The 13,785-nt window shown below is 51.5% G+C and overlaps 1 protein-coding gene across 1 annotated transcript; it reads right to left on the bottom strand.

The window, feature by feature from the left end:
- Positions 1-870: 870 nt before the first annotated feature.
- BRAP (BRCA1 associated protein) lies at positions 871-13,396 on the bottom strand. The gene is made up of 11 exons (XM_026041809.1): positions 13,255-13,396; positions 12,660-12,861; positions 11,680-11,869; positions 10,184-10,297; positions 9,491-9,639; positions 7,705-7,780; positions 6,980-7,118; positions 6,387-6,496; positions 5,043-5,132; positions 3,211-3,314; positions 871-2,659 (listed from the first exon to the last, which is right to left on the bottom strand). Exons 1-11 carry the CDS (start codon positions 13,394-13,396, stop codon positions 2,299-2,301), a joined length of 1,677 nt encoding a protein of 558 aa, XP_025897594.1. The 3' UTR covers positions 871-2,298.
- Between the last annotated feature and the right edge of the window lie 389 nt (positions 13,397-13,785).

Genomic DNA, 13,785 nt, shown 5'->3' with positions numbered 1-13,785 from the left:
CACCTCCAAACCAGCCTGCAAGCACTGCTAGGTGTGTGCTGGTGAAGCGCCGGCCTTGGGAAGCTGTCCCAGCTGGATGCATCTGCCTTTGAGCTACAGTTATTAGACCAAAATGCCCATTTACATTTAAAAGAAAAAAAAAAAAAAAGAAAAAAGCAAAGTATAGGAGAAATGGCTGCAACTTTCCTGGAGCTCAAATGAGGACAAGGTCAGTCAACAAGATCATGGCAGGAATTTTCCATGCAGCCCTAGGGAATTAGGCTCCCTTAGGGGGCACAGGGCACCCCATGTCTGCTGAGGGGTCTGGGCCCGGCCCTTTGTGCACAGAGGACAAGGGCCACGGTGCCGAGGGCCTGTGGCCAAGGCCAGGGCACTGGSTCGTCCCCCATTTCCCTGCCCGGGCAGCAGGCACTCCATCCCCGCTGCCCTGCCACATGGTAAGTCTCACATTCCCACAACCTCTTATGGTCCTGAGTCATTAGCCACAAGCCTGGCCAGATGTTGGAGCAGCCCAAGGAGCCCCTCAAGGCAGGGGGTCATTGGGCCCTAGCTTGAACAGCAGCACCCAGTCACCAAGCTGCAGCTTTTCTGCCCAAGCTGCCCCCTTTCCATGAGGCAGAGATTATGGCCCAGCCTTGCTCAGCTGGGCCAAAGCRCCCCGGCTCAAACACAAGGAAAGACTTGGTTGGAGGCTTTACACCTTTGACTTAAAGGTTTGAGAAGAGGRCACATCTCATCCTTCCTGTCGCCCCAACTGTCTCTTCCCACCCTGCCACTTGAACACAAACACTGAACACTTGTAATTTTTCAATCATATTTTTTGAAAACAAATTCCAAGATACAGTACAGCATCTCCGTGTTCTACATAAAGCAAGCTTTCAGCAAAAGGTAGGAGCATCTTGGATGGTGTAAAAATATATCTTAAATAAAATAGTTTCTATAGGAGAGCAAGCCGTGTTGTACATCTCTAGCTCTTTAGAGTATTTTACAGAAGGCAGAGGCCTGGTTGCACAATCCCCACGCTAAAGAGTTGGTGTACATTCATGCTACAAAATTAGAAAAGGGAGAAGTTCCAGGTGATCAGGACACATCTTCAAACCAAAGCAATGGATGCAGCGAGGGCCTTTAACAAGAGCCGTATATTTCAAGGTAAGGAAGCTTAATGCCTCCCAAAAGGAATCTGCCTGTCAGTGCAGTCACCAAGCAGATTAAGTAAGACTCACCTTACTAGAGTGCTCATATTTATTGCATCTCCTTCCTTTCTGTCAAGTCAAGAGAAGAGCTGTCTGGTGTTCTGCTGTTTTGGGCTGGGGCTTCCAGCACTGTCGCTCTGACACCGCCAGGATGAGGCCACAATCCAGGGAGACAACTGCGGAACAGCCCCGGCCAAGGAGCAGCCTCCAACACCCACGTTCCAGGGGGCACAAGGCAGCAAGGACACCCACTTCTCCAGGTGGGATAAAACGGGGAAGCCACGCTGTGAAAGGCCCTATCCTCCCACCCGGGCACAGAACCCACCCCACCACATTCCYGGGAGCAGAGGGGAGCACCCACATCCCATGCGGGGGATTGGGATGAGGCCGTTTCTGCTCAGTCTTCACAGGGAAGGTTCTGCTCAAAGAAACACCTGAAAAACAACCACGTTAACAAGTGCTGGAGCAGGGAGCCTTCTGCACTCTCCACCCCCACGGTGGCCAGCACTGGCCTTTAGAGGCCATATTTAGAAAGAAGAAATAGCAGTTCAAAGTCCCGTAAAGCATTTAATATCCTAGATAGGGCCCTCCAGGACTCATTTAACTTTCTTACACCACTAAGTTTATTTTCCACACCACACTCCATTTTATTTCCGAGCTACAGTCCTCCTCCTGCACTAGCAACTCTGCAGGTTCTGGACTGTGTGCACTAAAAATGTACACAGTCCAATTCACATCATTTCTTAAATAAAACTATGTACTAATGGATCTGCAATCCAAAGAGGCGGGGAAGAAGGGCTCAGGAAGCCTTAAGCCCTAGGCCTAGCCTATAGCATCCCCATGGGGACCATGATGACCCCAGAACTGCACAGCCTCCCAGAAGAGTCAAACACAGGGTAGCAGGGGCTTGGAAAGGTTGGGAGGCCAAAACGGTCACCAAGATGTGCCTAAAAAGAGCTAAACAGTGCAGGGAAATGCTTTTAAATACCACAGACACCTCCCCGACTGGCAACCAGTTTTATGAGAAGCTCTGAAGAGGATCCCGAGCTCGGCAGCGCCAGGTGTTGGCAGCTGGTGTCCAAGCCGGAGCGGTGCGTCCCGGCGCTCACTTGCCCCTCTTCCCACGGCCTCTCCTGGCGCTCGGCTTTCCCGTGCCCGCCGTGGAGGCGCYGGCCGAAGAGGCCACCGCGATGTTGATCTGTCCTTCCTGGATCTCCTGCCGCGTCTCCGCCGGGAGGTGATTGATTTTCTGCTGTGTCTCTAAGTAGAACATGACGTCGCGCAGCTGCTCCTGGATTTCCGAGATCTGCAGGTCCTTCTGTTCGCAGGTTTCCTTCAATGCTCTCTCCTCCTCCTTCAGCTTGTTCTGAAGCAGGGCTTGATTCGCTCGCAAGCACTTGTTCAGTTCTTGCTCCTCTCTCAGTTCATTGGAAAGTTTAGCCACTTTGTTATTCAGCTGAGAACACCTTGTGGAGAGAAGCAGAAGATCAGGAAAGTGCAGGTCTCCTACAGGGGATGTCACCACCTCCTGCCCCAACCCCAGCAGAGCCACTCAGGGGGTCTATGGGGAGATGGGCAGCACCACATGGCACAGACAGTGCCCCCCTGCTCCTACCAACCACCCTGAGCTTCTCCTGCCAACCTGCCGGCCTCCCACACCAACGGCTTCCACTCAGCCCTTGGGCATCTGCAGAACTTGGCGCTGGCCGAGATGCTTTTCCCTCCTCCGAGGACRCGTCCTCCAGCTGCAGCATGGACCAGTGTCTGCTACAGGGCAGCTGAGGAAGAGGAAGGTTTCCCTGTACGCTGAGAGCCAACACGCCCATTCCACTCCACAGGCACCTCTGCGAACACCCACAGAAGCAAGAGCTTTTCTTTAAAAAAAATAAGCTAGGCTTTCCCTCTGCTGGTTTAAATAGCTCAACATCACCCAGGAATAGCAGTTTTTTTTTTTCCTTATTGGATGCGTTTTGAGTTTCAAYGGCTGCATGCAACCAAACCTGGCAGCGGTACCCACTTCCTTTCGACAGACTGCTTTTCTTTGAGCAAGTCATTCAGCCTCTGTTCCAGACTGTCACACTTCTCAATGGTCTCTTTAAATTTGGTCTTCATGTTGTTAATCTAAAAACAAACACACGGACATTTCAAACAGATCAAAGTCCTGGGCGCTTTCATTATGACATTCATTTTTCTGGAGCGGTTTCTAGACTTTGACCAACTGCTGTACCCAGGTAAGCAAAAGTTCACACGAGCGAGAAGAGCAAATGCTGCCAGTCTGGATTAAACCCCTCCGTTACCCCCTGCAGTTACCCCAGCAAGACCCACGTTGCCGGGGAAGTTGCTCACCCAGGACAGCAACTCGGGCTGCAACCCGTGCCAAGGAATTCCATTCACAAAAGGCTGCATCAGATCTCTAACGTTTTATCCACCGCAGTTCAGGATTCATTGAGCCATTCTCTCCGCTCTTTTTTTGCGTCCACCAGCTAACTTAAATTTCCCCCCAGGGCTTTACAATAGATGGCTTTTGCTCCTTTTGAATTAAATTTCAAATAAATAGGGGCAAAGTCTGAAAATGCACATGCTGTTTCCGTCAGCATTGACTCAGCAGTTTGCTGTCATAAGACAGTGACCTACTGACATGAATATCTTAGTCAYGCACCACGCAAACAGAAATGCACACACCAGCTTCCTCTTCCCCATGATTACAACACAAGAGACCATTAATGCTCAAGAGAAACATGCTCCAGAACACACAAAAACACGTTCTGACACAGGACATGGCAGATTTCTAGACAGAAGTTCCCATTTCCCCTATTATCACAACCAAARCAGCCTTGCATGCACCGGTGACAGGATCCAAGAGGAAAAGCTTTCCTGGAGGAGCAGTTTGCAGGTGCCAGTGGCCGCACACACACTGTCCCCAGTGAGGCCGGGGCAGGTTGGAAGCCTCCTGGCTTCGATCCCCAGCTGCTTGTGCTGCTGACTGCGGATTTGGGGAAGTGGCCTAAGTCTTGATAATGGAACACACTGCACAGTGGCATCCATCCCGGGGAGACTTGCATGGATGCAGTGCCCTGAATAAATCCTAGGGGGTTTCAGCATAAAGTAACATTTGGAGCATTTATAGCAGTTGTTTCAGTCAAACATTAGTCAGTGGATCATGTTTCCAGGTCACGTGCAAGATGATTTTTATGACAGATATTTCTTTTATAGGCATTTCTGTGCTATTTATGGGGCTTTTCTTTAAACCAGGGTTGATCACTGTTTTGATGGCATTAGAAGCCTTGATTTATATGTTTATGATGGAACATCACTGCAGAATTAGAAATAACACAGACAGTTAAGGACTCAAGTGCAAGTCCGGATCACTTTAAACTCAGTTAAAAGGATCCATAAAGAGTGAAAGACACAGACAAAAAAAGAGGGGGGGGAACTCAGTGTGTTTGATGCAGAGACACCGTCCACTTTCTGCATCCAAGCAGATTAGAGTTGCACTGTCTACACTACACTAATCTTCCCTAGGGATACTTRGGCAGGAGACAGATTGGATCAGCAAGCAGGGATGCTGCAGCAGCACAGACGTGTCTTCCCCACCACTGCAGCTTCCCCAGCAGCCCCTGGAAATCAGCCTTCAATCTGCGTGGCCATCTACCCGCTGCTGCATCACCAAGCGGCAGGCTGAGCACGGAGATAAGGGATTCGTCTTGGAGCCAATTTTCTCAGCTGGCAGAGACACAGGCTACGCCAGGCTGCACTGTGCAGAACCCAGGCTTGGGGAGGAACTGAACGGCTCCAGCTACCACTGCAGTTATGAGTCCAGGGGCCTGGAAAGCCCAGAGCAGAGCTCACCTCTTCAGCCGTATCCTTCTCTATCCGGACAATCTTGTTTTCCCAGTAGATTCGCTGCGATTCCAGCTGGCTTGTTAGCAGATATGAGTACTGTGATCACACAACAGAGAGCAGTCAGCTTTTTCAAACAAACACACACACACACACATTTGTATTCTCAAGTACTATTCTCCAACAGGAATGCCTCATTCTAGTGTTATTTTGGCACTGGAATAAGGATATAGTGCCTTATATCCCATCTTTTCCCTCTTGGTTCTACAGTTGAACTATGAGGCTGCTGGAAAATGAGACCATTTCTTAATGTCAGGTTAATAAGCACCAAATCAGACCTTCACTTCAGAATTGAAGAGGAACAAAAAGCCGTGAACTCTCTTGGTAATATCAGAGACCAAACAATAGACTGCAAAGCCCACCATCTGCAAACTTCTAGATTTTAAGCTAGATAAAGAGGTATTTTACATAATTTAAGCAATAGGTACCTAAAAATAAGAGTTAAAATAAGCTGAGTTAGCCTTTAAGTATAAGTCAGAAAATTCAGGGAAATCAAGTCGTTTTCTGAGCTGCCCATTTACAGAGGCTGYGCTCTCTGCATTGCTCCTCCTCAGGCTCTCCTATGCCCAACGTGGCTGAAATCACACTGCAGAGTATCCCTCAGCAGAGCAGCAACTGGGGTTTCCCTTTCCTTAAAGGTAGATCATGGGCAAGGGAAACGCATCACACTTGGACCTTCGTTTTTGAGGCCTCCACACTTGTATTTYGCGAGGAAGCAGCTGGAGAGAACAGGTACTAAACAAAACGAGCCCACACATCTGCTCAAGGGAATGGAGCAAAGAGGCTGCTGCCAGACAAGCCTGCTGCCTCCCCCCGGGAGCCAGGACAGGCRCACGGCTCAGGCTCCCGCACATCTGCTCTGTTTACAAGCAGAGCTGCTCATGTTGGTGCTTCCCTGCACRCCCTGGGCTCTTAGGCCAGGTCTAAGATCCACTAACGTGAGGAGGGCTCCGGGCGAGCGAGTCGGGCCACGTTTTGCTCCTCCAGCCTCTGCGTGTGCAGCAGTGCAGCTGGCTGATCTTCCACCCGCCAGCGCCGAGGCTGCAGCAGCTCAGTGCTGGCTGCATTGGCTCTGCAGAGCCCYGAGGAGTTTAGGAGGGGAGGGAGAGAGAGGGAGAGAGAGAGAAGARAAACAAAACACTAAAACCATCCTGCCTGTGCCCGAGGAGGATTGCTGACATGCAGGGAGCAGGGCTGCTGCACGAGCTGATGTCATCTTCCCATAGGCAGATCTGGATTTGAAGCATTTTGTTTGACACAGCAGCACAGAGTCCAAAGAGCCCAAATATTTACCTCTAATTGTAAGGCATCAATTTTCTCTTCCTGACACATATCTCCCTCACACTCATACTGAACTATCTTCCCATCAGTTTTGCTGGCAACCAGTCGATGGACGTAGTTATCTGAAAAGAAAAGATTCATCTGAAGGGAGTTTAATTTTAGGAACACCCAGGCTGGCAGCAATGGAAATACTTTATGCAGCACAGCTAACCCTGCTGTACTAATATGCTGTTGCAGCAGTCTGCATGAAGCCAACAGCAGATGTATCTGTTGTTTAGCAGACTCCACACAGACACCTTACAGGATATTTATTACAACAGCCCATTTTCAAACCTCAGGGCAAATTGATGGCAAGGGAGAAACAAACACATTCCACAGGGGCTACAGGACCGCCCAGGCTCATTATGGAATCACATCCTCCCTCTCCCACCTGATCCAGCCCCACAAAAGCTGCTATTAGAAAGGAGATGGATGTTCTCAAAAGATATTAGTGCAGATGCAAAGCCATTGATGTCCAAAAAAAATCAAGGGCTCTCAGCAAGAGGCTGCAAAAGCTGTTTTAGAAACTGGGTTGTCGCACGAGAGGGGAGGAGGAGAGCACTTACCGCCGGCGTAGTCCCAGACCCTGTGGTTGGTGAGCTGCATGGCGTAGGTGTGCTGGGTCTCCTCAAAATGCTTGTACGCGTGGCGGCTCACGTAGCGCCCGCAGCCGATGTGCCCACAGATTAAACAGATCCACAGGTTCTGTCAAGGGAAGGAAGAAGCCCTGTACGTACAAGTAGCAGTCCCAGTGCTTTGAGAACGCGGGATCGAGGACACGGACATGCTGCTGATGCTGGGTGTTCCCAGGCACCTGCTTGGAAAGCTTTTTCTCCTCTCTGAGGCCTCACTGGGATTAAAGGCTAAGGAGAAGCAGTACCTGCTCACTGATGCCAGTTACAAGCCTGCAGGTGCCGGGCACTTTGATACCAGCACAAGCATGAATGGAAGAATGGGCTTGATTAGGGAACAAGGCAGCACAGCAGGACCATGAAAGCAAGCTCTGAACAACACAGGCTGAAACTGCTCATTGTTAGTTTAGCCCCCTGCTATCACGCAAGCTCTCATCAGCTTATACTCTATTATGTCTCTAAGAATTGGAAACATTTGCCAGAGTGGGAAAACCTGGGTGGTAACATCCCTCCYCAGGACTGACTAGCTCAAAGGGAAAGCAGCTACCTCACCGACTGGTAAAATCAGTCCAAGAGCAGCCACAGAATTAACCCAAGAACAGCTAGAGCAGCAGCACAGASAAATCTGGCCTAGATCTCACATCCACCCACCTACTTACTTCTTGAACTCCACACTCAAAACACTTGTTCTCTTCCACTGGCTCAGGCGTTTGGCAGTATCTGCAGACAGGACACCTAGAGGGCAACAAGCATCATGATTAGATTTAAGAAGCTCCATCTTAATATTATGGAAATTAAGAATAGAGGCAGAGATCTCAAAGGGAATGCTTTATGGACTGGAACACTCCCTACACACACACACCTTTTGTCTCTCACTTTCCCAGCTCAATTTGGTCTCCTACACAACTTTACTGTTTTCAAGCCAGGAAATGCCAGAACAAGTATGAGTTCTTCTGAAACCACTCCATAGTCTCAGTTTGACCTGGTTTTGCTCTAGTCCAGCCACAAGCCAGGAGCAGCAGTGAGGCTGCCAGGCACCTCCACACACAAGCAGGAGAGCAGGAGCAGRGCCCAGGACACCCTGCTGTGCCTCAGCTGCGAGCGGCCACACAGAGGTCTCAGCCCTGCTGCTCTGGACTGCTGCCAACTGCCAGCGTCTCCAGGTGGGAGCTGCCACCATCAGGGTCACCTTGGTCTTTGAGGACAGCTGAGAAGGCAGAAGGGGACTCTGCTCTAGTGAAGCAAGAGGTACGCACAGAGCAAAGGCCTCTGTAGCCCTACCAGATGACAGTAAGAATGGCCTCTTGTCACCACTATTTCTTGGTGATTCTCCACTACTTAAGTTATCTGCAGGTTTTTGTGGAGCACCTATACATCATTGCTGAAAGGCATTGCAGCTACACACTGCTGAGACTGCCGGGTGAGACACAGGGGCTCCGGCACTTTGCAAAACATCCCTCAGCTTCAACTTCATTCCCACCCCAGGGATTCAGCTTCAGCTCTTCCAGGAAAAGTGACCCACAACCAAACCCTACAAGAACCATTTCTTATGACACTATTCCACTGTGCCATCAGAAACACCGAAGATCTCAGACCAGAAAGAACCTTTGTCCAGCCCTGAACCACTAGCAGACTCAGCTAGCGAGGGAGGTAGCCCTGGATCTGGGTTTGCTGCCAGAACTGCTCATGTATTTTTCATTAGCTGCTGGATGAGCTACAGAAGTAATCATGGGAGTGGACATTTGCATTGCAATAAGCTCCCTAGACAAATTCAGCTGCTGTGGTGCCTAAGCAAAGGAGKCAGGAATCTTATTCTGCCTTTCTCCTAGACTGGGAGCTGAAGTTCTTTTTAAGGTTGATATGAAGTGCTGCTTTCAGTCTTGCTCCTACACTGGCTAAATTCCACTGCTCCGAATTTAACTGGTTTTGATTTGTGGGGCAAAGCAGCCAATAAACTAGAATAGCTACAAATGCTCTAAATCCCACTGAGGTTCTGTTTCTGTGGCTCACAAGTGATGTGCAAAGAGGGGGTTAAACTTCCCCTCCTGGTCTCCCAGCTGGTCAGGCAGCCAGAGGTGCTGGTAACAAAGGGAGCAGAGATGRGGCTCCAGTCCAGCCACCTTCTGCTGCAGTATCCGTGACGGCCTCACGTGCAGTAAAACAGCAAACAGCGACCACAAGAATGTGAAACACCCACAAGGGACAGTGATTAGCACCGAGTGCTGCTGTGGAAGACTTGGATACACTGAAACATCCAACTACAGGAACGTGCAAAGCAGTTACAGCAAGAAGAGGGAAAAGGCAGCAGAGGGAAGAGCTTCYGCCTGAAGGAACTGGCAGGAGCTCCAGCCCCCATGCTCGGATGGGCAGAACCAGTCTGGTCAGCATGTAGCCACCAGGCTCAAAGCAGGGCTTTATGCCGGGCCATAAGGAGGAGCTTCTTACGTGGTGTCCTCCCAGCGCTGCAGACACTGGCTGTGGAAGCTGTGGTTGCACAGCGTGGTAAGGATCCCGTTCACAGACTCGTCCATCCTCTCCAGGCACACCGTGCACTTCGGGAGCTCTGTCAGATCCATCACAGGCAGGCTGGCTCCCTTCAGCAGAAAAGGAGGGGACAAATTGCTCGGCATCCTCCAATCCCCAGAACTTAAGCACTCACAGTAAAATGAATCTTAAACTTCTCTCTCATTACTCTTGGCACTGAGGTGCAAAAACCCTCCTAGGTATCCCTGCGAGTCTGCAGTGGTTAGAAACTCCCCAGATGCAAAAGGAAAGTGGTCTATGACACCCAGAACAGACCACATCCTCCTCTCTGCACCACAGGCTCAACGCGGCGGCCACACCTGCAGCCAGCCCCATTCAGCTCTCTGCATTCGCCACATTCACTGCACAGGGCAGGTTGAAGACATTGCAGCGGGGAGCCAAGAAACCCGTAATGTCACCCGAACTGTCTCAAGTAGAAACAAATAGGAAGTGAGCTTTGTATCAGTGTGAAGCAGTTTTTACTGTGTGCTGTCCAGTGCAATATAATCCTGTTAAAGTTCTCTCAAGTTCAGGGGAAAAAAACAAAAAAACACCAAAAAAATGAAAATAAACAAAACCCCAGTACAGACCAAACCCCCACGCATCCACACTTACATCTTCTGATTTGAAGACTTCAGCCCTTTCCACATACACCAGCTGGCAAACATCTTCCTCTATGGAGTTGAACTGCCGCCCGTTGCACGCCATGTAAAAGCTGTCTGCATCAGCCTAGACACAAACCAGGGGAGACGGTTAGAGAGACAGAAACTCTGCAGCTGATACTGCCAAATGAGAGGAGAAATCCACAGTATCCTCCCATCCCTGCTCCCCCGAGTCCCACACTATCAGAGGAAGGGTCTGCGAGTTGGCTCCTGTCAGCAGACACTGCATCTCCTCGCTGGTTTAGTGCCATTTTCCACCACTCCAAGTCAAGAAATGAAGTTCACAGCAGTGATGGCTACTTGGACATCCCAGCGCTCAGCAGCAATAATGGGCTTCTCTTTGGTATTGGTTTTGCCCCTCGTCAGAAATTTCAATGCATTTGCAAAGCAAATTCGGTGTATTTGCAAAAAAAAAAAAAAAAAAGAAGACATGGGATGAGGGCTGCGTTCCAGCACACACAGACTCGCATCAGGGAAAGTAACAATTTACCCACGGGAAGGGATCCCTTTTACTGGGAGCAATTCAGGCATGTGAACCATCTCCGACTGTCTCTTGCAGAGACGCAGAATCAAAACAAAACCTGTCAAACGTCTCATCCATATTCACGGGGTGACCTCGCCAAACCCTGTCTCTGGCAAGAGATCCCACAAGAGGCAAGTGAGCCAGGTTCCCACCTTCCCAGTTGTCCCAGCTAGGACAGGTTTTTGTTCCTGGGAAATAACACATGGTTGAGGGAAGTGCTGACTAAACCATCTCCATAACCCCCGGATATTTTGTTTGCAGCTGGAAGAAGAGTAGGTGAAAATGAGAGGGTCCACGCAGGAAGTGGCATGAGGGAATTTCTCAAGCGAGTCAGGAGGAGGTGTGCGCAGCAGCGCGATGTCAGGCAGCCAGCTCATCCCTTGCGCCCCTTTTGKGGGACACTGCCCTTTCCCACTACGTGGGCAGTGGCTGGGAGGCTGCCCAGCTCCTCAGGAAAACTGGCCAAGACTTTTCTAGATGGCAAACGAAGCCCAGCAGGCAGGATTCCTTCTGACCATCACAGCACAGCGCCCTGCTTTCCCTGTGAGCATGTGGAGACTTCCTGTTTCTTTTTCAACAGCAGGAAAAACAAACTCTACAGAGCATTAAATCCAAGTTGCTCACTGACCTCTGAGGTAACAGAGAACTTGAACAGGGTTTGGTCTACATATCCTTAATATACATATTTTAACATCTGCCAGAAAGGGGATAGGCAGAGCATGACCCACACCTGCTTCCAGTTCCAAGTGTGGGTCTAATCCTAGCCAGCAGCTCAAGGAAGAGCTGGGCACGGGCCAGGCCTGTTTTAAAGCAGATAAAGTGCAATCTCAGCTAGCACGAGGCCAGAGAAGCCAGAGAGCTCCCCTAAACAGCAGGGTATGACACCGTGGCACCCCTTTCATGACAAAGGGATCTCTGGCTCTTACCTGCGAGCTAAATTTTATCAGCACCATGTACTGGTTGGGTGTAGAGTCTCTGATGATCTTCATGTGCTCGATTACTTCGTAGAAGGAGGCCACAAACTTCATCAGGTCGTGGCTGGTCATGGTAGCAGGGACGGTGAGGATGCAGAGCATGGCGCTGCGCCTGACGTCCTCCTTCAAGGAGGTCATCTTGCTGGAAAGACAACAGTTAGRCAACAGTTGGACACCGCCATGGCATTTCACAGGGAGAACGAAGGCACAACCRGATGCACCACACTTACAACAACGGCTGTTCTTACAATAGTTGGGCTGTTAATCTCAATCCTCCTTTGCACTTTTGTAAATATTCAGGAGAAGCGAGGGGTTGTGTAAGCATCTAAAATACCCACATGGAACTGCTCCTCTTTAGCAAAGGATTAAAATGGGCAACTCAAAACAAAACAAAAACCACTGGWATTGTCAGGAATAATTTGACATCCGTTTTTCTATAGAAACGGTTGTAGCTGGCAAGCCACAGAGGCTCATAACTATTCCTAGAATGAGCGAGCGATACTTGTTACCATTTCACATGCCCGTTTTGTGTCTCCTGAGAGTTTTCAGGAAGACCTGAAATGGGAGTTCTCGTGTAGTTACACAGGAATGACATGGAATCGTAATGCCTGAAACAAGGGATGAAATCCCCAGCTCTGGAATTTAACCGTGGGCTGTCTCAAGAAGCTGCTTTCCAACATCCTCTTTCAGGAATGAGCATTTGCTGGATGCTCCTGTGACCAGTCCCTGGCAACAGCCAGGAGACTGAGCCAGCCACACGCTCTACCAGTCACACAAGGCACCGCCTCAGGCCRGATGTCACCTGTCCTGCCTGTCCCTGCTCATCCGGCTCAGGAGCCCGAGCCCTCGGGTGACCAGCTCGCCCTCCTGGGTGCCGGCATGAGTCAGGAGCACCGTTCCCACGAGGGCTACAATTAGCTGAGTGCTCTTACTTTGTTTTGTACAGGTGCATGATGCCGTGAACTATTTCGACTGACGGATTCCCGCTGAAGAAGGAAATCTGGTCGGGGAGCTGCTTGGAGGGCGAGTCTGGAGCAGCCCCGCGCTCTTTGCTTTGATCCTCCTGTTTACTCTTGTCCTCGGCAGACGCGGCCTCCGACGGTTTTCTCTCTTCCATAGCAGCTTTAGTTGCATCTTTTACAAATCAAAAGCTTTCAGGTTACTAACTGCACATCGGGGACAGCTTCGGTTCTCTAAGCCCAGCCTACATGGACATCCCTCTCTGGCAAGCCAAACTACRTCCCTGTAAGGCAGCAGAGCAAAACACCCCTAGACTTGGCTGATGCCCAGCCAGGAGCTCCGCAAGCCCCCCARGGCAGCTCTGCCCTGGGCCAGGCCGGGCCCCAGCACACGCAGACACGGGCTCTGCTTTGGGGCCACTTCGGGAGGATTTGGCACCGCCATCCTCAGCTTCCCCCGCACCAGGGAACACGGCAGAGCTGGAACGTTTGGCTCCTTTGGGCCAGGCAGCGCAGCCCCAGATAAATGAAGACCCCTGCCCGCATTAACGGGGAGCGCGGCCGGTACCTGCGCGGGGCTGCAGCGTCTCGATGATCACGTCCGTCATCTCCCTGCGGCCCAGGTGCTGGTGCAGGATGGCGGCGCGCTCGCCGGGGCCCTTGCCCTGCAGGCAGGCGGGCACGGCCGCCCCGGGCCCCTCGGCGGCCATGTCGGGAGCTGCGGGCGGGACACACGGCTCGGAGCGGGGCCCACCGGGGAGCCGCCATGGGGACACGACCGCCTCCCCCCCCCCGCCACAGAACCGCGCCCGGGGGCGGCGGGACTCACGGGCCGCGCTGTAGGCGAAGCCGGCGGGCAGCGGCGAGCGCTCGTCCAGCTCGAGCCGGATCACCACGAGGGACACGCTCATGGGCCCGCGCGCCGAGGCCACCGGCGAGCACCGGGAGCCGCCGCTTCCGCCCCGCGCACCTTTACCCTCTGACCCGCCCCGCCCCGCGGCGGCACGGAGCGGGGCGGCGACGGGGGAGGAGCGAGCCTCGGGTTTGTTCTCGCGAGACTCGGCGCTGAAGCTTGCCCTGTTCCTGGCAAGGCAAGGCG

This window comes from Nothoprocta perdicaria, unplaced genomic scaffold (assembly GCF_003342845.1).
Source record: "Nothoprocta perdicaria isolate Ctin4 unplaced genomic scaffold, notPer1 scaffold_294, whole genome shotgun sequence".
NCBI classification, from domain to species: Eukaryota; Metazoa; Chordata; class Aves; order Tinamiformes; family Tinamidae; genus Nothoprocta; species Nothoprocta perdicaria.
Note: the sequence above shows the minus strand (reverse complement) of the source record. Positions and strands in the feature narration are given on the sequence as shown.